This window comes from Echiichthys vipera, assembly GCF_963691815.1.
Source record: "Echiichthys vipera genome assembly, chromosome: 17".
Lineage (NCBI taxonomy): Eukaryota > Metazoa > Chordata > Actinopteri > Perciformes > Trachinidae > Echiichthys > Echiichthys vipera.
In genome coordinates this window covers 1967392-1993842 of record NC_139842.1, presented here as the reverse complement: position 1 = coordinate 1993842, position 26451 = coordinate 1967392, and the positions used below count along the sequence as shown (strand labels likewise).

Here is a 26451-nt window from a genome sequence, read left to right as displayed (position 1 = left end):
ATATAGTTTGAAAGTAGGGTGAGAAGTTCAGCATCCGTGAGGAACTCGGAGTAGAGCCGCTGCTCCTTTGTATTGAAAGGAGCCAGTTGAGGTGGTTCAGGATCATCTGGTAAGGATGAACCCTGGGCGCCTCCCTAGGGAGGTGTTCCAGGCACGTCCAGCTGGGAGGAGGCCTCGGGGAAGACCCAGGACCAGGTGGAGAGATTAGATCTCCACACTGGCCTGGGAACGCCTCAGGATCCCCCAGTTAGAGCTGGTTAATGTGGCCCGGGAAAGGGAAGTTTGAGGATCCCCTGCTAAAGCTGCTGCCCCCGCGACCCGACCCCGGATAAGCGGCTGAAGATGAGATAAGATGATAGTTTGAAAGCTCTACCATAGCGTTTTCCTCTCCCTGTAATGACGTCACTGTTTAACTTAAGCGTATAGATCTTCACAGTCGGCCACAGGGACATGACGTCTTTCACCATCTTCTCCCTGAACTTTAAATCGTGACCGACTTGACTGTAGGCGTGTGAGTGAAGCTGTAGATAAACAGCGGGACTGATCAATATGACTTTGCAGGAGAGAGGAATAACTGAGGAGTCCAGAGAGGATTGGGATATTTGCACACACACACAGACACACACGCGCACACAAACACACACTTTTTTCATTTCATCGTGACAAGCTGTACTGACCGCTGTGATCAGACAGGATTGTCCTCCTTCCTGCACAAACAGCAGAGATTATGGGGGAGGAAAAACATTTTGTCCACAATGACACTCTTTTTTAGCCCTCTAGGAAGTTAGTGACATTTACAGCAGCACAGTCGAGTGAAATGAAGCTGTTTAAATAGGCAACCACCTCGCTATCTAAACTGTTCTCACGTGAAGCTTCCTCAAACACAGCAGCTCGGTCAGTGGCCCGCAGCGTCAAGCACCCTTTAGCATCTGTACAAGACACACTTGTAATCATCCCGGTGTGTGATCCACTCACTTTTTACTGTAGAAATTATGTCCGGAGCAAAGAAAGCAAAGAAGGAAATCAGGCGACGTAGTATAAAGGTCTACTTACACCACTCGTACCATGCCCAAACACGATTCACGGCTCAAGTCTAGTTTGTTTGACCAGTGTGAGTGCAACTGTTCCGTGCTTAAGCGTGGCACACTTCCTGTCTCCGGCTGCGGCCCGGTTGAGGGAGGTGGGCTTTGCTAAAGCACGACTGCACATGCACGAGCAGGAGCATTGACAGCGGTCCTGATGTCTATTTATGTGCGTCTGTTCCCCGCAACGGACATTTAAGAAGACGCTGATGCAGAGGTGGAGTGTTTACTGCAGATTTGGTCAGATGAAAATATTTAAAAACAGTCGACAAAACTAAATCCCCGAGTGGTGATGACGTCTGTAAGCAAGAAGCAAACAAGCCGAGGCCCGGATCATTTCCTTATGATGATCAATGAGAGTAATGAGTGCAAGCGGGCCTGGGCCGGGAGGGAAGAGGGAGGGGGGACAATCACGCTAAAGCACGGCACCGATCATCTGGGCCAAGGGGGAGGGTGCCCTAAAAGCGCGAAAATGCGTAGAGACAAGGGTCGGGGTCGTGGACGGGTCCCAAAACACAGGACCTGTGTCCGTGTCCCGGAAGAAGTCGGACAAACCACAACCTTTTTTCTGACCTTAACCGCAGTCTACTACTGTTCATCGTTTCTCCGTGTTAAATAGATCATATTTCCTATTTTTATATATTGTATTCTATTGTTGAGAATACGTTGAGTATAAAAAGGAGGTCTATGTGAGTGGATGAGTCAAACAAACACAGGACTTTCACCCAGGAGATAGCTGTTCTTGTCCTTTGTAAAACCAAAACACAACCTTGCTACGTACGTAACCTACATAAGTTGCATTCGTAAGGTACTTAACTAACGTCCCATTATGTTAGTTACGTACAATATTGTTTTTTTTAAACCCAAACTATGATCTTTTCCAAAGCTAACAAAGCAATTAGCTGTTGACTACCTAACCCTACACTGCAGGTTGAAAAGTGACACCAGAGCGGTACCCAGAGCGTGAACAATGTGACGCCAAGGGGCCCTGATTCCAAGTGCAATCGATCTACGGAAAAAATATGATAAAAGGAAGGAAAGTGCTCTTCACTTCTCATCTCTAATTTCTCCCCTGTAACTGTGACACACCCGTTCCCACATGGGAAACTCTGCAGATTAACTGTCAAGACTATGGGATATATTATGGGAGTGACTGAGCTGATACAGGGTTATTGATTTATGGAAAAGATGTGTATACTATACGGATGATATTTGAACAGATGTATTGTATCCTCACTAACAGGAGAGAAGCATAAATAAGCCTTAGCTGGAGACATAAGAGCAGTTTTGTATTCAGTACAGTCGTCTGACCTTCGTGGGTTCAGGTTTGGCCTGAATTATAAATGAGCGGACAAATAAAACAAGTATGTTCGGTACTTTTGGAGCTCATTCCATTGTTTTGGTTTTTCTTGGTTCCAATTAAGAGACGTCTTAAAGCTTTGCCTTTACAGTTTGGTCACAGTTTGTTTTGCCCAATGCACAAAGTCAGATCCATAAATAAATGTTTTCCCTATTTGATGATGAAGACCTTTACTCTGACCTGAACCCTGTCCAACACCCTTTGGGATGAACTAAAACACAGACTGCGAGCCAGGAAATATCGCCACAACATCAGTGTTGGACCTCACTAAGGGCGCACTCACACTGTCCATCCGGTAAAGTCTATTTCGTTTGACCAGTGTGAGTGCAACCGTCCACGGGCCGTTTGAGAGAGGTGGGCTTTTGTAAAGCGTGTTTGCACATGTACGAGTGCGAGGCCTACGGCGGTTCTGAGGTCATTTCCTGTGCGCCTGTTGGGACATAGAAAAAAGAAGGAGGGACCATGCGCGGACATTTCAAACAATGGCGGCGAAAGGTTCACGCTGGTGTGATGCGGAGGTGGAGTGTTTACTGCAGATTTGGTCGATGAAAAGATTCAAAAACAGTCGACAAGACGCACAAAAACTCCGAGGTCTACGGAAAGATCTGGAAACAAAGCCACGCATCGCCATGACGTCATCAATGCGTGTGACTTGTTACGACGTGATGACGTATAGGCAGCAAGAAGCATTCTCCGAGGCCCAGGTAGTGTGAGTACAAACGGGCCTGGAGGGGGGGACAAGGACCCTAAAGCACGGGGCACGGGGCACGGGACGGAGGCACAGTGTAAATGCGCCCTGATGCTCTCTTGGCTGAATGGGAGCAGATCCCTGTAGCCAAAATCTTGTGGAAAGCCTTTCCAGAAGAGTGGAGGGAGTTATAGACATGAATATTTTATTCTGAATAATTAATGATAATATAATTTCAGCCTTTACTTGTTACAGGGTCTGGCCTTTGCAACAGATGTGATAAAACGTTTTAAATAAAGTGCAGTAAAGTGACACTGAGACATCAGAAGTGTGAAGGGGTTTGTTGATAAATCACTTCATCCTGTGGAACATGGAAACATGATAGTAATTAAAAAATGACTGTAGCTGCTTCTCATTACTGTGTCTGGTGAATGATTACAAATGTAAAAAATCTGTAATTCATTTTCTGAATTATGGCGGGCAAAGCGGCATAATTACCCCAGCTGATTCAGCATAAAGTTAACAATCAGTGTGTGATGAGTTGGTGTTTTGGCTAATTGGGGTCCAATTGGTCCTCCGCGGCCTTCATCCCTTTATTCCCCAGTTTTATCCAAACAGTGAGTCAGAGAGGCAAATTTGGTCCCAAACAGGTCACGGCTTCTTCAAATAAATGTTTAATTTCAAGTCTTGATTACGTGTTCAGCTTGCTCGAATGCTCATTTCCCCACAACATCCAATTAAAATTAGCTAACTGGTAATGGAGCAGAGGGTGGAATTGCTTTCATTGCATTACAGTAGATGTGTAATTGCACTCTCTACATCCCCAGTGACCCAAAAATCAATTTCCTCTAAACTGTCTCCAAACTAAAAACCCTCCTCGGTGCGCCGGGTCCAGACGCACAAATCACAAGGACGTGCGATAACAACGTATACAGTTAGAGAATTGGGGAACAACTGTATTAAGATATGAGGTTGAGATAGAAAGTGTTGTGCAGCTGCGTCCTCACTGGTTTCATCTGAGATATATGAGAGGCGGTAAGGTACGCATCTGGGGGGTTTTCTCTGATTCATCCCTAATGTCTCGACTCTTTCAGGTGGGGACCTTTGAGATGGGGATCCTGCAAATGAGATACCCCGTGTGGCCGCGGTACGGGTCCTACCTGGAGCCGGTGTCAGATTACAGGCATCTGACGGTGGCCACGCTGGAGGAGAGGCCCTTTGTCATCGTGGAGGCAGTGGACCCTGTGACTGGCACGTGCGTCAGCAACACGGTACCCTGCCGACGACAGTCCAACAAGACGGAGGCGTAAGTGATGTCGCCATTTAAACAACACTGAACATCCCCATTTCAACATAACAGCCAAGAAGAGCTCAGAGGGCCGGTTGTCCCGAACGTAGGACAATGTTGACACATTAGTATTTTGACACATTGAAAAAACAGCTGTAGCCTCGTTACTTTACTTATTTTCTGAGATACTTGTTACAAATACCAGGGTCCTGATTCAAAACTAAGGTTAATGGGCTTATTTTATATGAGAAAATTGTTACAGAGCACACAAATGATCCTTGGCCGAGAACAGACACTTTTGGTGAGTTACCAATACCTACTGCAATAACAGTAATTAGCTTGATAACTTCTCCTTTCGCTTGCTAAACTGAGAAGCTGCCACCTGAGTATTTTTCTAAACTGCAAATAACAAGAGCCAGAAAAGAAGGTGGATTTAATTAAACATCTGTTATCATCAGGTCAAAGATAGATGAATGGTCTCTTTTGTCCCTGAAAGTGAAAGCAACTCCAGGAATTTTAGCAGCCTAGAAGGAGATTTCGATTAAAAACCAAACTCTACGCTTGATTGGAAAAATGCTAATTCTACATAACCAGAAGTCTTTAAATACACCAGATATGTAGAACTGTCCTCCATTAACTAAAGTCTTACATCTGTAAAACTGTAGCATGGAAACCAGACGAATCTGCCAAAGTCATGTTTCATTGTTCCGACAAATATGTCCGGCCACTCTCCCATTATAAGGACCGATCACAACTGTTCTTCTCATGTGGGGCAGGTCTAATATATGACTCAACATCCTGTTACTGTATTGACTATTTCTTACATAAAATGTTTTAAGAAGCGCATTTTTGTGTCCTGTTTAGCTGTTATTTGAGAAATTTTGTGACCTGGCTGCCATTGTTTTCCACCGATTCATGGCTCTGATTGGTTCTAGCTCTATCCAATTGACTCCAGAACACAAACAGTATAAAAAAAAAATGTAGCATCTTGACGTCTCTCGAGGTCCGTTCTCTCAACTTGATCCAATTGTCCTCGCCTATGGCAAATGGCATCTTGTCAGACTTTGACTCTGCCTCATTTCCTCTTACCAAAAAAAGGCATGTATGTGATGTTGGGGGGAGGGAGATACGTCCATATGGCTGACGTATACCTCCGAGGAGAAGTGAGGGCCAGCGGATAGCCCCTTCAGTGTTGTCATGGAGATAAGACCTAAACACACAGACTAGAATGTTCTTTTGTCCTTAAACAGGTTTAATGATGCTGTGTAAACGGCCTGTTTAACATGGGGGTCAATGAGAAACTGCTCTGTTATTAAACCTGCCCCTAGTGGACACTCAGAGAACTGCAGTTTTTGGCACTTCCTGATTGGATCAACCGGGGAGTCGCTGTGGTGGAGGCTTGGTCCTGAAGAATTTTGGTCTGCACCATCAATAATGTGCCTTGGAAATCCAAAACGAAGTGAGAGGTTCTCAGATTTGTATGCATTAGTCTGGTGATGCCAGGCTAGTAAAACTGAGATTTTCCACAAATAATTATGCAAACGACCACTTAAAATCTAGTGGTGAGCAGAGATGGGCTCATACATATCTTATAAATAAGCAATTTAGCATTTAGGGGATATAGTGTATGTATGACGAATCACCTAGAATATTTTCGTTTTGATGTCATGTAGCATAAAGACATTTTGTGATTCTGTCTGCATTAGTATTATCAAATCATTTGCTGTTAGCAAACCCTCTTAAGTCAAAGAAACCCTCTCATGCATACCCTCTTTATATCACTGTACAGTCCCAAGTGCACTCTCACATGTTAACATGCCTATCTTAATTGATTTTGTATCTAACTTGAGAGCGCCATTAGGTACGAGATTAAGAGGCTCTTCCCCTGCCATTAGCCCAGGAATGACTTCTTATCACTCAATAAGGTGAGATGCTCATTAGGCTGCTTGGCCAGAGTATAATATCCCAGGGATCACCCTGTGACCCAATCAGGGAAAATATATGTGCTGCATGGTGGGGTATCAATTAGATGGGTCGATTAGGCCATGTCATCAATCCTGAACACCAAAAGACTGATATCGGTGTTCATTAGAGGAGGAGAGAAGCACTGGCCATTATCCATTACTGACAATAGCGTTAACGAGATGAGGGGAACGCAAGATGAGGATCACGTCCCTTCAGTGTTATGGGGGACAGAAGTGCTTTATCGCTCATGCTGACCAAATCACGGTGCCGGTAAAAGGTGCGATCCCTGTGACGGACAACGGCACCTTTTAATGGAGCTGCAAAAAAAAAAAAAAAGAAAAAGCCCAGCAAGGCAGAAGCAGATAGTCAATAAGAAGTTCAATGAGGCAATCTGCACTTTGGTCAGCTGCAGGAGAAACCCTGAGCGCTGTAATGAAGGGTGAAGATGCTTCTCCACACTTCCAACAGTCAGGAGATGGAGCTTAGATCATCTTTGGATTGTTTTTATAATTAGTTGATGATTTATTTAGTCTGTAAATGACAGAAAATACTGGGAATGCTCATCACAATCTCACAGACCCCAAAATGACCTCTTTAATTTGTCTGTGGTGTCACCCGACACCCAAAAATCTGCATTTTGCACTTATATAAAAGAGAAGAAAGCAAAGTTGGAACCAGCTCATTTTCAAAACTAGAGTTTGTCTGAAGCTGTATTTTCTTTTAAGCCAGGTAGGAAATTAATCTAAGAGTTGTAACAATGTGATAAAATGTTGACCCATTCAAAAATGTCTGCTAAATCTTTGTCCGTCCTCCACAGAGCTGGGTCTGTTTGACGTTCCTGCCTGGTTAAAGGGAAGGTTTTCGTTGCTACTGTGTGCAAAAGATTGCTGGATAAATACTGAATATAATAAGTACAATGATTATTTTATAATTATTAGTGTCTTGAGATGCTTTTGTTATGATTTGACACTAAGTAAAATAGAACTGAATTGAATTTCTCATCTCTTCTTCATCCGCTTATCCGGGGTCGGGTCGCGGGGGCAGCAGCTCCAGCAGGGGACCCCAAACTTCCCTTTCCTGGGCCACATTAACCAGCTCTAACTGGGGGATCCTGAGGCGTTCCCAGGCTAGTGTAGAGATATAATCTCTCCACCTGGTCCCGGGTCTTCCCCGAGGCCTCCTCCCAGCTGGACGTGCCTGGAACACCTCCCTAGGGAGGCGCCCAGGGTTCATCCTTACTAGATGATCCTGAACCACCTCAACTGGCTCCTTTTAACGCAAAGGAGCAACGGCTCTACTCCGAGTTCCTCACGGATGCTGAACTTCTCCCCCTCTCTCTAAGGGAGACTCCAGACCCCCTCCTGAGTAAACCCATTTCGGCCGCTTGTACCCGCGACCTCGTTCTTTCGGTCATGACCCGATGAATTGAATTTAAATTAGATAATTAAAGAATTAACATAAAATGGTAATTTTACAGTTTATTAGAAATGTTTCCAAATGGCATCAAACATATCTTTGGTATTTCTATGATATGAGTGCAGCCAGCCACGTTAGTAGTCAGCCTCTGTGCTGAGAATTGTGTTCCCCAATTCTCGCTGCAGGGTCACCTTTCTTTATCCAACTCTTCTCCGCGCCATAAAGTTCTCCCACAGACCTCAACATGCCTGCATCTTAGACCCACATCACTGCTTTCTAAATGGGGAGTCACTGGTAATGCATGTTCTCCCTTTCAATCAGTCAACCGACTTCAATCCCATACGTTCAACCAGCCCAGCAGACCATCTGTGCAGTTCCCTCATTCGTCCTCAGAGAGGCCTGACAAACAGCCAACAGTGCGCGGCTCAGACTCGGCTGCCCAAAGCACTTAACACCAGCTCTTCCCTTGGAGTCGTGGTTGTTCTCCGGCGGGATCAGAAAACTCTCTCTTCCTCACTGCTTTTGTACTGCAGACAGACACTTCTTCTCCCTCAGAGCACAGTGGCAGAGATTAATTCAGAGGTAATGCCCTGGTGAAGAGTGGTATTGACCCGGGGAGATAATGTCATCATACATTAACTGCGTTCAATGGGGAGCTAGATCATAAGTTGATTTAATTAAAGCGATGACTGAGTGTAGCAATAGATGAGCTCCCCAGAGCCCCAGAGCAACACCACTCATGTTCACCAGTCCACTGGTTAGTCACACTTTGGACATAAAAGTTACTTGTTACTGTAAGTATGGCTGTTCCCAAACCTCTTAGCTGGCTACTTCATCATGAATTGATTACCCAACAGGCCGACCAGGCACAGGGGTCTGGGCCCAAGGGGTCTGGGGAGCCTTGATCAGAGAGTTTGTTTGAAGGCTGCGAGAAAGATTCCTCATTGCAAAGCGAAAGCCCCAAAGGTCCCCTTCATTTGAATAGTTCTTAAAGGCCTAAGGAGGTAAAACATCACAAGAAAGAAGAAGCTAATCTAACGAGCGTGTGACTAGAGGGTAGAGGGTAGAGAGCAGGGTTGGGCCATCGTCCATCGGCCCAACATCAAGATTTAGAAGTGTGTGTTGCGGGTTAGAGAGTCATTACATCTTGGGGTGTCTTGGTGAACAGGTGGTGTATCATCTTCACTGTTGAATGCACTTATTGTGCGTCGCTAGACATGAATGTACATGTAAAAGAAAAAAGGGATAGACATATGTGATATAATCATTGCAGAGCCCACAATTCAACTTCAGTTTGAGAAATAGGGGGGTAGCCCAAGTTTCAAGTCTCTAAACCAACCCTAACCCCTAACCCCTAACCCTAATCCTAACCCTAAACCCTAACCCTAACACAACCTTAACCCCTTAACCCTAACCCCTAATCCCAAACCTTAACCCTAATCTCAAACCTTAACCCTGTTTTAAATCGGCCATAACTTTTGATAGGAACGTCGTAGAGACTCCATCTTGGTACCAATGGAAAGCGCGTGGCCATAAATAGGGGGTAGGCGAAGTCTCAACAAATAGGCACAAAAAATAGGCACAAAATTGTTTAAGATCAAAGGGTTCCCGTTCTCTCCTCTCATTTCCTGTCCACTGGCGAATGAAATTAGAAATGCCACAAAAAAACCTACTTTTAGAAGGAAGAGTAACAACACAGAGACTAAACATCCTGCAGACTTGTGCTGTACTTTACGAACTTTTGAAGGTCAATGAAGTCGTACTTTTTTTCAACATAATTTAGTGTAAAATAAGAATAAACTAACTATTTAAAAATCCGGTTCAGCAGATATATTGTTATTTTCTTCTAATTATCTAGCGGCCCCTAACGTTACTGTTGTGATGCCTTCTGGCCCCGTTATTTAAATTTGGCAAAGCTGCATCATCACAGCTGGGGGAGTGAGACTTTGCAGCCTCTAACTTGATAAAAGTGAATATTTTTTACATGAAACTTCCCCTAGTGCAGCTTTACACCTTGAGATGTGAATATTTCATCTTCTTCTGCCTTTCACCGTCCATAAAACAGCTTCCAGACATTACTCGAGGACCACGTATCCTATCACACATAAACAACACTCCACAAAGATCCATTTTAATGCAACTGGCAGCCAACTTAAAGCCCAGCCTTGAACCCTGACAGCTGGTAAGATGGGGGATGTTGGGACCGCTGTGTTTACGTGCAGTCTGCTGTGGCAGCCTTGTTTCCCTCTAAAGTGTTCATTTGTTTTGGTTTGTTGTGGCTCGACTCTGCCTGCTCGCCGCCTCGCCTGTTCGTCTCATTGCCTCCCGGCCCTGATGTGTGGGTGCAGAGTCCATTAGACTGAAGGTGTGGGGGAGGTTAGGGGTGACGTGTCATTAGTGCTCTCTGCATTGCGCCTATGGCTCACTAGTTTGCTGCCGCATCACCTCACACTGCCCACCTTATGCGCTATAGAGGTGTGTCTGTTTTGGTTTCTCTGAAAGCAAATCAAGGTTTAATGGTCGACCACAACCTCTTTGTGGATAAATAAAAACAGAGAAAATGGATCGTCAGGTTTGTCTCGAATCGTCCTGCCGAGCTGAAGGAAAGACAGAAAACACTTTGAGAGTTATAGAAAAACATTCCCCACACACAGTAGTGCCTTCATTTATGGAAGGCTGAGTCCCTCCACGTAATGGGCTCTTCGAGGTGCAGTGGCCTGTACAAGTGTTTACAACGAATGATTGATTTTGCTACGAACGCAGATTACTCTCATGTTTGTGAATCGCTAATTGCTCGTTAAGCAGAAACATGTGGACAAAACCTGCCACCAGTGCAGATTAATTTATTTGTATCGTGTCATACAACGAACACAGAACAAAGCACCACAGCTTTCATGTACTTCCATGTACAAGAAAGTGGGTTAAACAGAAAACCTTGAGGGTACCTGACAGGTCTGTGCATTTTGGCTGCTACTGATCTGTCACCGAGCTGAGCAGAGACATACCCCGAGACATCTGTCTGCTGTCTCAAATGTAAGAAAGTCCCCCTCTCAGGTGGTTAGTTCAGTGGTTCTTGCAGGGAAATACTAACTAAGTACTATAGTTCGAAGTAACCAATTGTTTATTTGAAGATGTAACTAAATAACAGATTACTTGAATTGCAAAACGTACACGTTACATTACTCTATACAACAAAAAGTGACCTAAGAAGCCGCCATTTGGGAGCTGATTGGATAAGGGCAGGTACTTTCAAAACATACCTGACGGTGAATGGATGAACCAAATATCAAACTCTCCATCGAGAAAAGCCTTCAGTGTCGTTCTCTTCTCTCAATGAAGATGCTTTTGTAGATTCTAAGCTAACCTCTTTAGGAGCCATTGTTGTTCTGAGCAAGCGATCGCCTCTCGTAGCTCGGCGGACATAGAACGGCGATTGCCGGGAAGACTTTTAACGCATTACTTGGAACCTGACAAGATGGATTTTCAGCTGACTGAATGCAATTCTCATGTGATCGTGTGATGGGCAAGGTAATATAATTCTTAGATCAGTGCAGACATTCTTTCAACAAATCTTTGCAAGTATAAACCCGGTAGTGACAGAAGAAGAAGTTATCTTAAAAGATAAGAAATGTTATGTAGAGGCATTAATCATCAACGTGACAGAAGAATGAGGAGCATCAGCAACATTTGGGCTTCACACCGCTCAGCCTTGCAAAAGGCCTTGTTGATCATTTATCAGAACTGACGGTGCCACGGTAGGATGCAGCTGGTGAAGTGTACGAACGCAGAATACTCTGACCTCGCAACTGAAGCAGGACCAAACGCCTGGAGAACGAGGGTGTTCCCAGTGGATATCGGCTGCTGGGGTTCTGTGGCCGTGTCAACCAGCAGGCTGCGGAAAGAGATGCAAGTCCAAGGACAGGCCCTCCGACAGGCCATCAAGACGCCGACAGAGGCAGCCGAGCGAAGCAGCCACTGGCTCTGGCTGAAAAGAAAGGATAAGAGGTGTCGGCGAGATGACCATCAGACAGCAGGAGGAGTAAAGCAGGGAGGGGATGCACCTGGTGTCACCATTGAGGCTTCGGGATTTGTCGTGGTCCAACACCAAGGGAGAGGGCTGCCCACCGCAATGACGCATTTACCCCACTACCACCCTTCAAAGACGACTGACAATAACAATACCGGATTATAAAACTAAGTCCAATGAGCTCAAATGTTAGGAATCAAAGTCTGTTATTTTGCCCATTAATGAAACTTCACACCTCACACCTTAACGCTAAATAATAATAATAATAAATAATACAATTAGGTCACAAAAAATAAATACAAAATAAACATATGGACAGAAGTAAGAACAACTACACTACTAGTAACTAGTGAAAGTCAATGAATGCTTCTGTTGACTATGATATATGGAAAAAAACATGCAAACATGACGTCAGGTTCTAGGAAAATTAAAGTCTATTACTTAAAGTATTAGTCTATAAATAGTGAGGAAAATAAATACAACTTTGGCTCTAAATTCGAGTACAGTACAGGATGTTTTACAAGGCACTCGACTGTGTCCTCTGCCCTCTTCCTGACTCACATCACTGCGTCATCCCGTTAGTGTGAAACTGAAGGACATTTCCAACCCCACATTCCTGCTAATCCCGCTGATAAGTAAGGGGAATTGATTTCAACCCTTATGTCAGCCTCTTTTACTTGGTATGCTGAGCCTGAAACTGTCCGTTTAGCTTCTGCTGCATGCTCTGTCTGAGGATGAGCGCGGTATGTAAGCAGGCACGCCATGTCTTTTTTGTGTTGTTGTCAGGGTCACTCAGGCAGCTTGGCATGTGGTAGGTATTACACAGGCGAATGTCCTCATTAAAAGGGTCTAGCATACTTTAGTCCACGCCGCATCCAAGTCTGGGTCAAACTGAGTCTGCAAGAGTGAGTAACGTGCAGCACTTTAACAGCAGAACAGCCAGAACAGATTTGCAACAGTAGATAAACGACAATAAAAGATGAGTGCTGAGTAAAGTGGCAGCCTGACAGCCTCTGCACTGTGTTTTAGAAGCTGTGCTACTAGTTTGGATTTGAAGATGTGGTGGACGGCTGAATGGCACAGTACAAGAAGAGGCTGCTGTCATTAGAGCAGTTACAATTCAATTCATTCATTCATTCATTCATTCATCTTCAACCGCTTATCCCGGGGTCGGGGTCGCGGGAAGGCTGGAGCCGATCCCAGCTGACATCGGGCGTGAGGTGGGGAACACCCTGGACAGGACGCCAGTATATCACAGGACACATAGAGACGAACAGAGACAGACAACCATTCACACCTACGGGTGATTTAGAGTCATCAATGAACCGAACACCTGCACGTCTTTGGACTGTGGGAGGAAACCGGGGTGCCAATTCAGTTTTATTTATAGTGCCAAATCATAACAAAAGTTATCTCAGGACACTTTACAGAGTAGGTAAAGACCACACTCTATGACTTATTTATGATTTACACAGACCCAACAATTCCCCCGTAGAGTACGGTGGCGTTGAAAACCTTCACTATAACAGACAGGAACGACAGCCAGACCCAGCTCTGTGGAGGACGCACATCTGTCTGCACCGGAGAGAGGAAGAGAAGGAGAGAGAGAGAGAGAAAAGACGGACAGATGGACAGAGACAGACAAAGACAGACACACTTCCATTAACTATAATAATATCTGTAGTAATCAGCATCCGTGAGGAACTCAGAGTAGAGCCGCTGCTCCTTTGCGTTGAAAGGAGCCAGTTGAGGTGGTTCAGGATCATCTGGTAAGGATGAACCCTGGGCGCCTCCCTAGGGAGGTGTTCCAGGCACGTCCAGCTGGGAGGAGGCCTCGGGGAAGACCCAGGACCAGGTGGAGAGATTAGATCTCCACACTGGCCTGGGAACGCCTCGGGATCCCCCAGTTAGAGCTGGTTAATGTGGCCCGGGAAAGGGAAGTTTGGGGTCCCTGCTAAAGCTGCTGCCCCTGAGACCCGACCCCGGATAAGAGGCTGAAGATGAGATGAGTAATGTGAATATGACTTGTATGTTATGGCAGTTAATCCAGCAGAACAGTAGAAACAAGCACATCTAAGGTGATAGAATATGAAATTATAATAATTATGCCAAACTTACATTGGGATTAGCATTAAACTCTATTTGATTATAATGCTTTGTAAAAACTTCAGCATGTACTCATTTGGAAACAGCCTCCCAGACGCAGAATAGTGGGTTTGTTTTATTTCAATGAAAACATGAAGATGCAAAAAACTATTATTTTTAATGTTTATCCAAACAAAAAGTGCTGCTCATTTTATAACCAGACAAGAGTGTCTCTTTGTGGCAACTGGGCACGTGAATTACCAAACAAATCAAGATTTAAACCTTGTTTACACAAAACAAGGTCCTCTGAATTAAAATGAAAAATGCAAATGAGCTGCTCAGTGAAACCAAGAACAACAACAAATAAAGCACATGTGACCAACATGATCCTGTACGAGGGAACACCAAGGCAGGGTGAAAAGATCGCTGTAAGGAGAATGAGACTTGCAGGGCGCTGCCAAAGACACCCAGAACTGTCAGTCAGCAAGCTGGTGCTGTGGGAACCGACACGCGGGCGCCGGTCAAGAGGACGTCCCACACTAACACACGTGGACGTACTCAAGAGGGATGCAAGAGCCCAGAGCACCAGCGAACTGGAGAGATGTACGGAGAACCGGGACGACTGGAGACAACGACGGACGGCTCGTCTGAGGACGACCTAGAGAGAACTACACTACATGTTTCCACTGTTTCACAGTGACATGCTGAAGTTGTAACATTTGCAACTGGTGGTTAAGTTGTCGTTTTCCAATCCAAACAATCCAGCAATGAGTTTCACTGCTGTCTGCCATTGTGTGTTTGTGATAAATTTATGTTAGACTTGTTTTGGTCCGCCCAGCTGTCCGTCCATCTGCTGGGGCCGTGACATAATGCGCAAGCCTGTGGAGTAGCTCCCACTGTCCCTCCTGCACACCCCTCCAAATGTCCTGACGTCAGAGCCGGTTCTCTCCTCACCTTCATTTTGCATCTTTTTGTGATGGTTTTGCATCTATTTTTAGTCATTTTGCATCTTTTTGTGATGGTTTTGCATCTTTTTTTAGTCATTTTGCATCTTTTTGTGGTGGTTTTGCATCTATTTTTAGTCATTTTGCATCTTTTTGTGGTGGTTTTGCATCTATTTTAGTCATTTTGCATCTTTTTGTGATGGTTTTGCATCTGTTTTTAGCCATTTTGCATCTTTTTGTGGTGGTTTTGCATCTATTTTTAGTCATTTTGCATCTATTTTTAGTCATTTTGCATCTTTTTGTGCTGGTTTTGCATCTATTTTGAGTCATTTTGCATCTTTTTGTGCTGGTTTTGCATCTATTTTTAGTCATTTTGCATCTTTTTGTGCTGGTTTTACATCTATTTTGAGTCATTTTGCATCTTTTTGTGCTGGTTTTGCATCTATTTTGAGTTTCACGTTTATATGGAAATCAGTCTCAATGACGAACTGTGCTGTTGCCAATAGGTAGTTGTAGTGTATTAGTATTGTTTTTGTATAGATCAGGGGTCTGCGACCCACGGCTCTTGGGCCTCATGCGGCTCTTCAGCCCCTTTTCAGTGGCTCCCTGTAGCTTTGCCAAAAATCAGATAAACAATGTGTAAATAACGTGGGTTTTTTGCACAGTGGACGAGGGAACACATTATATCTAAAAAAATATTAGGTGAAACTAAAATATGCGTCACATCCTTGGTCTACGGCCCAGCGCCTTTCCCTGCAGGTGGCTAATCTGGAGTTGGTGACCCGCACTACTGGTGGATAAATCCCCCCCTGGGGCGGCAGGAGCTCAGTCCATAGGTGACTTGGGTGGGAACTGTAGGGTCGCTGGTTCAAGTCCCTGTGTGGACCATGTATGGAGTGTGGACTGGTGGCTGGAGAGGTGCCAGTTCATCTCCTGGGCAGTGCCGAGGTGCTGTTGAGCAAAGCACCGAAACCCCAACTGCTCGGGGCGCTGGTCACTGGCAGCCCCCTCGCTCTGACATCTCTCCTTAATTGCATGTATAGGTCCAGTCTGTGCATGTGTGTATTTCGGGCCTGTGTGTGTGTGTGTGTGTGTGTGTGTGTGTGTGTGTGTGTGTGTGTGTGTAACATGATTAATAATAAGAGTGAAAAAATTCTATTTCCCCGTTGCGGGATAAATAAAGTAATTCTTCTTCTTCTTCTTCAATGAATTAGCGAAGGAAAAGTGTTTCATATTAACATTTGACATATTAATTTGCTTTCACGTGATGTACGCTTGATATATGGTGAGAAATTAGCGAACAACCACAATTTCAGGACAGGTAACAAAGCCAGGTAACAGTAACTTTATATAAACCTTTATAAGCTGTGACATCAAATCTGTTTTGCGGCTCCAGACGAAGTTTATCTGGTGGAAGAGGCAAAATGGCTCTTTTGATAGTAAAGGTTGCAAACCCCTGGTATAGGCCAAAACAAAGGGTATGTATCAGCACTAAACATTAAACCTTAAACCATATAAAGTGATTGTTGTGGAAATAGATTCTTCAATAAAGAAACAAACAGGATCAGCTTTTTCTCCGTGGTTTATTTTGCCAAAGTATTTTCCTCTGCAGACAAAAATACGTTCATCCCTACGTCCTCACAAGTTAGAGTCAAGTAGAAAATGACGACGTGTCAAATCTCGCACAGTCTTTAAGGGAGAGGGACAGGACGCGAATAGCCTTGGTTGGGTGACGTCTTTAGACCAAACAAAAACTGCCTTAGACATTACCATGCTGAACACTCTGAGCCTCTCTCATCACAAGGTCCCTAACACAGGGTCCACATGCACAAATATGCCGATATACCATCATGAGGCAGTTATTTGCATTATCCATTAAGAAGGTGAGACAAAGGAGACACTGAACTGTGTCTGACCTGACAAAACTATTATTATATCCAAAATTCCCACAACAGTGGTTTAGATGATCTGGATGAACTGTTGGTTAACTGTAAATATCAGATTAGTTAGTACAATGTTATCATAACCAATAAAACATGAGTTAACATGAATACAGAACATAATAATGGCTAAAAACTAAGCTGCTACTGTTATTACTGTACATTAATTTGCAGTGCCTCTTGTTTTTCTATATGAATTAACAGAAGATGCATGTTTTGTAAAATAGTTGTATCCAACCTAAAGTGCATTGGACTGTTAAAGGTTATAATTTCTCTGTTCTGCAGGTTTGAACCCTACATATGTGAATACTGCTCAATAATTCACATTACGCTGCTTTATCTATTTCAGATATGAGCCTTTATTATAACTCGTATTTCCATATAATCTGAATCATTTGTTGAACATAATAATTGGTGATTTCCCTTCAACTGATAATGTATAATGAGAGTTTAATGGCGTCATTTATAACAATGAGAACTGAGCAGTGGAGATCAGCTGAAATCTATAATGTAAAGAAACCCGTTCTCACACAGATGGAGCAGGAGAGACGCTGACCTCCACATGAAACCTTGAAGAATAACGTTGCTTCTGTCTTTCTCTCTTTGCCTTTTAGTATCGTGGGTCACACTGAGCCGTACACTAAACTGTGCTGTAAAGGATTCTGCATCGACATCCTGAAGAAGTTGTCCCGCAACATTAAGTTCTCCTACGACCTCTACCTGGTCACCAACGGCAAGCACGGCAAGCTGGTGCGAGGCATTTGGAACGGGATGATCGGAGAGGTAAGACGCACCAGCAGCTAGTTTTTACATGACCGCAGTCCCGCTTCTCCCAAGATGCAAAGCGATCATCTACAAAGAAAACTAATCTAGCACTAATCAGTGTTAACCATGTGTGTATGTGTGTGTGTGTGTGTGTGTGTGTGTGTGTGTGTGTGTGTGTGTGTGTGTGTGTGTGTGTGTGTGTGTGTGTGTGTGTGTGTGTGTGTGTGTGTGTGTGTGTTAGCATGTTAGCATCTCTCTAGGATTTCTCTGTTGATAGTTGGTCAACGGAAAAAAACTTTCTCGATGGCTAATTGGATGTATATGAACGCCGGACTTCCACTTTAAGTTATCATTGTAAAACCCATTGTGGGTTTAAACCTAAAAACAATCATGAAAGTAAAAGATGTGTCCTTTTCTTTGATTATGAGTAAAATATCGTGTGTGCCAATGATAGATAACGGTGAAATCAGAGCAAAAGACTCCGATAAGAGACCTTTTTTTGCTCAGGTTAAACGGGAAAAGCAATTTGAAGTCAAGATTAATGAGTACATGTACAGGCACCAAGGTCACTGTAGTGGGTGAGGGAGGGACCGTTGTACAGAGAGGAGGAGTAGGTGTCCTTGTGAATAATCTCCACAGCCAGACTCCTCTGGCCAGCCCTCGTCCTGAGGAGTTGGACGATGCAACATTAGTTGGCCTTTTTTTCCTTTGTTTTGAAAAAACAGGAAGGCTACTGTGCTCAATGAGGCATTGACTTCCATAGGAGAGCTAATGGCTTGCGTGAGGCGGAGTGTCTGGACTGTAAATCTACAGGCTCTCCATCAGTGTGATAAACAGTGTTGTGCTGTTATGTTGTGTGGTGTGGTGTGGTGGGATGTGGCAGAAATGGCTGGAAAAGCAGTCGCAGGGTTGTTTGAACTGTAAAGAGGGGTTCAAACCATAGACTGTATAAAAATAATGGGCGTAGCCACCGTGATGTCAACCTCAAGTTTAGTATTTTGACCGTTTTGCAATCAGAGGTGACTGGAAGTGACCATATTTCAAGAAGAGGGTGGAGCTGAGGAGAAGTGCTAAGCCAGTGTTGTGTTAATGGCGCTGCGCTAACCGCTTAAGAGGGAGACTTTGCCAATTTACACGCATCAAGCAAGAGACTTTTGCCTGCGAGCGAGCAGGAAGTTCTGGATGCCAGTTGAAAATCTGCAAAGTTTAAAGTTTAAAATCATCCCATAATCCATCGAGACAGTTTTTTCCTTGTATGAACCGGGAGTCTCGAACAGCCGGACGTGGCTAACAGTGATTAGCTCGGGGCAGCACGGTGAAGGCATTCAAAGGTCTTTTTTAACCACTAATGCTGCTGAAAATAACAGCAAACCTCTGCAGCAGCATGAGAAGAGTCCCTACACACAAAACAAAGCATCATCAGCGTAGTTAGTGAAGCCAGAGTTTATTAAAGAGTGTTCTAAAGACTTACCTACTGGCCCCTGTACCAGCTCCTCTCATAGTAAAGTCCATTACAGTGGATTACCAAAGTCAAACCAAAGGAAGGAGCCCATTGGTGCTTTGTTGTGTGTGTAGGGACTCTTCTCATGCTGCTGCAGAGGTTTGCTGTTATTTTCAGCAGCATTAGTGGTTAAAAAAGACCTTTGAATGCCTTCACCGTACTGCCCCGAGCTAATACGTGTTAGCCACGTCCAGCTGTTGGCGACTCTACCAGATTTTTCCCGTTAATAGTTCATACATGAAAAAAAAAACTGTCTCAATGGCTTATTTGATGTATGTAATGCCGGAATTACACTTTAAATTATCAGCTAATGCTAGCGCTACCTAGCTAGGTTGGTTTGCAAAATGAACACTGAACAAGACATTTTTAAGGGACCAAAACGTTACAAAAAGGACTCGAAACTAGAGATTGAAACCATAAACTCATTAGGAAAATGTTTACCGAGGTTATACATCAAGTGAGACGTTTAGGCTCATTACGTCATTGACTTCTATACAACCTGATTTATTTTTGCAGCCAGGAGTGGAGTCACCTCCTGCTGAACATGAGAAATAAAGCAGGTTCGGCATCGGTTTCACTTTGCGGACCCAGAAGCTATTTCCTCTTCTTTTATACGTCTATGGTTCAAACATTAACAAAAATAGCATCACTTCCTATTCAGCCAGAGCCCCAGTCACCTTTCACCTACAGTGATTGTTTCCACTTCCCACTTGTAACATTTTGTCAGCGTAAGCCTTATGTAATAGGAATTATGCTATACGTTGCATTGCCTTATAATGCATTAGAGATGGATTAGATGGCAGCTTGTGCTTTACACAATACATGGGTGGAACAGGGGAAGATAACATAAGCTTTGAGTTGTGTCCGTCTGTGGCTTCGGGGTGGGCGCTGGAAGAACCAGACAGTACATCGCCCTCAGGGACAGAGGCCGAGTGTGTCGACTTCACTGATAGATGAGATGTATCTCAAAAGGTCAACAGTGGAGGTCCAGTAAATTGGCTTATAATGAACTTTCAGCTCACCCCAGAAAATGTCTCCACTGACTTTCCTCCAACCACAGGTTTTCTACAAGCGGGCGGACATGGCCATCGGCTCGCTGACCATAAATGAAGAGCGCTCAGAGATTATTGACTTCTCAGTGCCGTTCGTGGAGACAGGGATCAGTGTGATGGTGGCCAGAAGTAACGGGACGGTCTCACCATCTGCCTTTTTAGGTGAGAAACTCCTCTGTGCTTCCCTGAAGTCATGAAGACATATGTCTGTGGATGTTCTTCTCTTTGCTTGAAAAAATGTGCTCAACTCAGAACTTCAATAGGGTACTGCGGTGGCCTAGTGGGTTAAGTTGCTGTGATTGCAATGGCGCTGGTTAGATCCCCTAGGTTTCATAAATTCAAGAAGTATAAAGTAGAATCTTTGCCCCAGTTACACCAACAGAGGACATTTACATGTTGAGTGTGTCAGGGAGCTCTTCCTTTCGCCTGACTGTGCCTTGTTTCCTCTGTCCCCTGTAGAACCATACAGTCCGGCGGTCTGGGTGATGATGTTCGTCATGTGTCTGACTGTCGTGGCCATCACAGTCTTTGTATTTGAATACTGCAGTCCAGTGGGGTACAACCGCAGCCTGGTCACCGCCAAAGGTGAGTCTTGCGTCCCTGTTGTTGAAATTACACTTGCCCCTTTGTGTGAATATGATATGGCCTACAGCAACACATGAAGTGAAAAGGGAAGTGAACTGCTAACTTGCCATAACATGGTTTTTTTTATTTCACTTTGGAAGTAATGCAGAAAAAAACTGCAAATTAGCTGTGGGTCGATAGATACCATCGTCCATTGCTGATAGCTAACAGTCATTGACCACAAAGCCCACGATTGATGACAGTCATCCTTCAATGCTCCTGTCGTGGGCATTGTCCCCACATGATTTGATCGTTTGTTTCACCATGGACTTCCTTAAATGCCAATTCAGTAGGCGTCACGCAATCCTACTGATCCTAAATTAGTTTGTTTTAATATTGGCATCCCTGATCTTCCACATTCAGAGGCTACAAACACTGAAGTCTTGAGGGAATTTAGAGGAACATGTGAAATCCCAGCCTATTTACAGTTGCAGCATTTTGGATCAATGCCTGGAAAATGGAGATACTGCAGTTTCATTTTGGAGCCATGTGGTCTATGAAACATCTTATAATGGATAAAGAGTGGATCAAACACTCATGGCAAGGCTTCTCATCTTTGTTTCTATTAATTTTAGGATGTTTTACAGAAAAGATGCCAACATGTATATCAATGTCAAAAACAACATCAACTGAGTTTGATCTTAACCGAGTCATATCTCAGACTACCAAACAAGACAGCTACATGACTGTTGTTGTTGTGTGTTATTGTCTTCCATACGTCAGTCTGCTGACATTTGATTTCAAGTGAAGGATGTAAGATCTCTTCAACGTTACGGCAACACTGACATATTCCGATTTGCATTGAAATACTACACTAATAACACCTTATACATCGCATACCCCGCGGTGCCGACACAAACTCAATCCGGCTAATGTCAAAATTTCAGCAGCGTGATTTACGTATGGACGGACAACACTGTTACTCAGAAAGGCAACTCAGCTCAGTCTAAACTGTATTTAAACAGAAAGAGCATGGTTACAGAAACAGAATTGCAAAAACACTGCTTTACTGAATTTACATTAGAAATCATGACAGTTAAAAAAGGAGGGGAGGATAAATACGCAGATTTCAAAAGACTCTCAGCAACTTTGGTCATTTGTTCAACCTACATTTATGTTCCCCCAGAAGTCAGCTCTTGCACTTGTACGAATTGTGACAGTAGCAAGACGTTACCCTGCAGAATAACCCGGATGGTTAAGCATACAAAGCATGTGAATTCTTCACAAGTGAGCACAGTTAGCCTCCGGTGATTTTCCCCTGACCTAGGTTTTTTTGGAAACGTCCTGGGCCCTTCTGGAAGGCAATAATAAACTACACATTTTGTCATTCAGGTAGCGTAGCCGTTGAGTGTATTTTCTCCAGCATTATCCAGCATAGACTGATACTGAGTCCTGTTGACTCTTGGCTTCATCCTCATTAGATCCTGGGGGTCCCACCTTCACTATTGGGAAGTCCGTGTGGCTCCTGTGGGGAATCGTCTTCAACAACTCGGTCCCTATTGAGAATCCAAAGGGCACCACCAGTAAGATCATGGTCCTGGTCTGGGCTTTCTTCGCTGTCATCTTCCTGGCTTCCTACACCGCCAACCTGGCAGCCTTCATGATCCAGGAGCAATACATCGACACGGTCTCTGGACTGAGTGACAAAAAGGTACGGAGCTCTGTCATCGTCATTGACAGTCCCGTGTGTGTGTTGTCAGGCGTGTGTTGTGTTTGATGTACAGCTTAGGAAACACACAAGATGGTCTATTTTGGATGTGTAAACAGTGTGAGGTAGCGCTGTGAAAGGCAAATATCCAGAAGTGTCAATGTCACGGCTGTGACTTTACTCTTTCCCCGCAAACTAGAACAGGGTTCACAGAGTAAGTGGTGAAATTGAATTACATCCCCCGGATTCTTTAGATGGGGTCGTCTGTGAAAAGCACATGAAATGCAACACACAAGTGATTTTCTGGGCAGACGGTGATTATAAATGTTGGTATTATCTCATGCATATTTTTCTGGCCTGAGGATGTGTTTTATAGGAGTGTTGACAAGGAAATCCATGTTAAACCGCCAGCACAAGAAACGGTTCCTCGAATCTTTGCTCGCAGGCAACTGAAGGGATTAAAGAGGCATTTGAGGAAAAGACCAAGCTGTCCACTGCTCATTACAATTCTGGCAAAGTCATTTACAATTCTCGTCTCATTATACATTAACTCCGCTATGCAGAGGAAGAAACAGAGCCATTCTGACAGCGAGTCCATAGATTATTGAACAGCATTCTGCATAGCAGCATGGAGGGAATGTGGGGTTGAGCTGCTGTTTGTCCAGCTGTGTAGAAACCTTCAGGTTAAGTAAATGTAAATGAGGTACAAGATGAAGCCACAGAAAGTGACCTTGTATCAGAGGAGGGAGTGATGAAGACGAGCAGAGCAGCTCTAAGGGCACTGTGCTGTGTTAAGGCAGATGATTACTTCATCCCCTCAGAATAGACACTTCACTTAGAAGTCCTTGTGATGGGGTAACACATCATGTTCACTCTGACATCGCCCAACCTCTTTCAATCCACCGTATGCGTCCGACACGCTACATCTCTCTTCTATGTGGTACAGTAAGGTGTCCGCAGAACATCTTTGAGTGAAATACTGTCCACACATAGCGAGGTAGTTTCAACTAAGTAGACATGGAGGGTTATAGGGATGCTTTAAACAGCCAATGTCAACAGGTTTTTTTAAACATCTTAAAAGTGTTAAAAGGCATCTTGTGTTCACGGTCCGCTCTCAAAAGTCAAGGTCAAAGTAGAAGGATGTTAAAACCCTTATAGAGAGGAGGTTGGAACACATGTTTGACACTACTCAGTGCGTTTACATGCACATCAGTAACCCAAAATGGGTTTGACCCCGGTCCCCTCCCAGAAGTCAAAGTAGAATGGATGTTAAAGCTCTTATAGAGAGGAGGTTGGAACACATGTTTGACACTACTCAGTGCGTTTACATGCACATCAGTAACCCAAAGTGGGTTTGACCCCGGCCCCCTCTCAGAAGTCAAGGTCAAAGTAGAAGGATGTTAAAGCTCTTATAGAGAGGAGGTTGGAACACATGTTTGACACTACTCAGTGCGTTTACATGCACATCAGTAACCCAAAGTGGGTTTGACCCCGGTCCCCTCCCAGAAGTCAAAGTAGAAGGATATTAAAGCTCTTATAGAGAGGAGGTTGGAACACATGTTTGACACTACTCAGTGCGTTTACATGCACATCAGTAACCCACAATGGGTTTTACCCCGGTTAAGGGAATAATCACATTATTGAAGCCCCATTACATTGTTGAAGTGGGAGAGAATGGGAAAATGACGAGAGTAACTCAACCTCAGGTACAGTGGGTGGCGCTCCGCCAACAAAAGGCCATTCCTTCAGATTCACATTAATCAAAATGGCGAAGTCCTCCCTCGGTTCACAGGTAAAGCTTGTGTTGTTGCTGTATTGTCATGTTGTTTCGTTGTTTTGGCGCCGTTGCTTACTGACTTATTCTATTTCCGGTTCAGAAGCCTGCCGCGGATTCGGGGGGTGTAGCCTTCAGAGCATGCGCGGATGCAAAACCCGATATTACTCCAGATAAACCTGTTGACATGCATGAATACCCCCGTTGTTAAGGGAGTTATCTAGGTCTGTAAACCAGGGTACGAAAACTCCAATTTTACCCGCATCAGAGAAACGGGAGTATTGCTTTAACACGAATATCATCAGGTTTTTAAACAGCATGTAAACGCACTGACAGATGCATCCTGTTTCTTACCAACAGTCGACATTGGTTTCTTTCAACTGTGAACAAAATTAAGAATGCATGATCATTCCCAATGTTATCAAATTGCATTATAAACTAATGCAATACCAAAGCCGCAGCAGAGGTCAGGGCTGGGTTTAAAAACAAGCCAGAACTGACTAGAAAATCTAATTGTACCATGTGACCTCAATATATCTGAATGAAAATGTCACATAATACTCGAGTCACACTCTATTGTGTTGACTTTGTTGGTTTTGTAACTGATATATTCATTCATTCATTCATCTTCAACTGCTTGTCCCTGTCGGGGTCGCGGGGGGGCTGAAGCTGATCCCAGCTGACATCGGGCGTGAGGCGGGGTCCACCCTGGACAGGACGCCAGTCTATCACAGGACACATAGAGACGAACAGAGACAGACAACCATTCACACCTACGGGTGATTTAGAGTCATCAATGAACCGAACACCTGCACGTCTTTGGACTGTGGGAGGAAACCGGAGAACCCGGAGAAAACCCACGCAGACACGGGGACAACATGCAAACTCCATACAGAAGGGCCCCAGCCGGGATGCGAACACATCCCTAATCCAATAGATAGAGATTCAAACTGAATCGAATCCAGAGATCCAGCGGTGATACCCAGCCCTATGGTCATTATTCAAAATCAACGTGGATCATGATCGCATGTTATCGTGAGGTCGTAGGCGATACACAGCCCTAAAGGCAACTGTGTCAAAACACCATTCTGAATTAAGCATTGTGCTGCAGAGATGTCCCGACATACAAGTCATATTCCACAAACGTAAAAAGTAATCTTTGTTTGGTACTGATTCTCACAAAAAACAAAAAGTAAAACTTATTATTCCCTCCAATATCCTGAATCATATTGCGAGTGTAGACTTGACCTTGAGAGACCTCACGGTTTGATATCAGAAGTCAGAAGAGGTCTGGTTCATTATCAAGATGTCAGAATGATATTACTCCTTTTTGTCATACACAAACTTTAGCTCCGTGTGTATGTACTGAGAACACATATTTGCATAAGGTTAATGGAAAAAGTACAATTTTGTCAATTGCATTTCCACCCCGTCTCACTTCCTGTCCTCACAACTAATTAAATGCATAGAGTGCTGCCAAATGCAAAAGGATAAAATGTCAATTTCTTAGTGCAGACGGGGATATTTGGGTTTCTTTGGACGCAGTGTCTGACTGTTTGGACTTTGAATCGTAGAGTTAGATGGGAATCAATATCTCAGAGCTTTCGATCCTCACAGTGTGACCAAGGCAAGTTGATTTGTAAAGCACAGTTCAACAACAAGGTCATTGTGATTTACATTAAAGCATTGGAAAGAAACACATAAACCACTACAAGACAAGTGGACTTAAACCACTACAAGACAAGTGGACTTAAACCACTACAAGTGGACATAAACCACTACAAGAAGAGTGGACTTACACCACTACAAGTGGACTTAAACCACTAAAAGACATGGGGACTTAAACTACTACATGTGGACTTCATCCACTACAAGACAAATGGACTTAAACCACTACAAGACAAGTGGACTTAAACCACTACAAGAGGACTTAAACCACTACAAGACAAGTGGACTTAAACCACTACAAGTGGACTTAAACCACTACAAGACAAGTGGACTTAAACCACTACAAGTGGACTTAAACCACTACAAGACAAGTGGACTTAAACCACTACAAGAGGAATTAAGCCACTACTAGACAAGTGGACTTACACCACTACAAGTGGACTTAAACCACTAAAAGACATGGGGACTTAAACTACTACATGTGGACTTCATCCACTACAAGACAAATGGACTTAAACCACTACAAGACAAGTGGACTTAAACCACTACAAGTGGACTTAAACCACTAAAAGACATGGGGACTTAAACTACTACATGTGGACTTCATCCACTACAAGACAAATG

General features: G+C 44.0%; 1 protein-coding gene across 1 annotated transcript in view; it reads left to right on the top strand.

Annotated features, from left to right (window-relative positions):
• Positions 1 to 26451, top strand: part of grin2ca (glutamate receptor, ionotropic, N-methyl D-aspartate 2Ca) — a gene marked incomplete at both ends in the record, with an annotated part of 63572 nt that overhangs the window by 32251 nt on the left and 4870 nt on the right. Inside the window, 5 exons of the mRNA XM_083930655.1 lie at positions 4225 to 4436; positions 17410 to 17578; positions 20122 to 20275; positions 20573 to 20698; positions 22159 to 22388. Of these exons, the coding sequence (XP_083786781.1) occupies positions 4225 to 4436; positions 17410 to 17578; positions 20122 to 20275; positions 20573 to 20698; positions 22159 to 22388 (891 nt within the window). The remainder of the gene's footprint in view (positions 1 to 4224; positions 4437 to 17409; positions 17579 to 20121; positions 20276 to 20572; positions 20699 to 22158; positions 22389 to 26451) is intronic.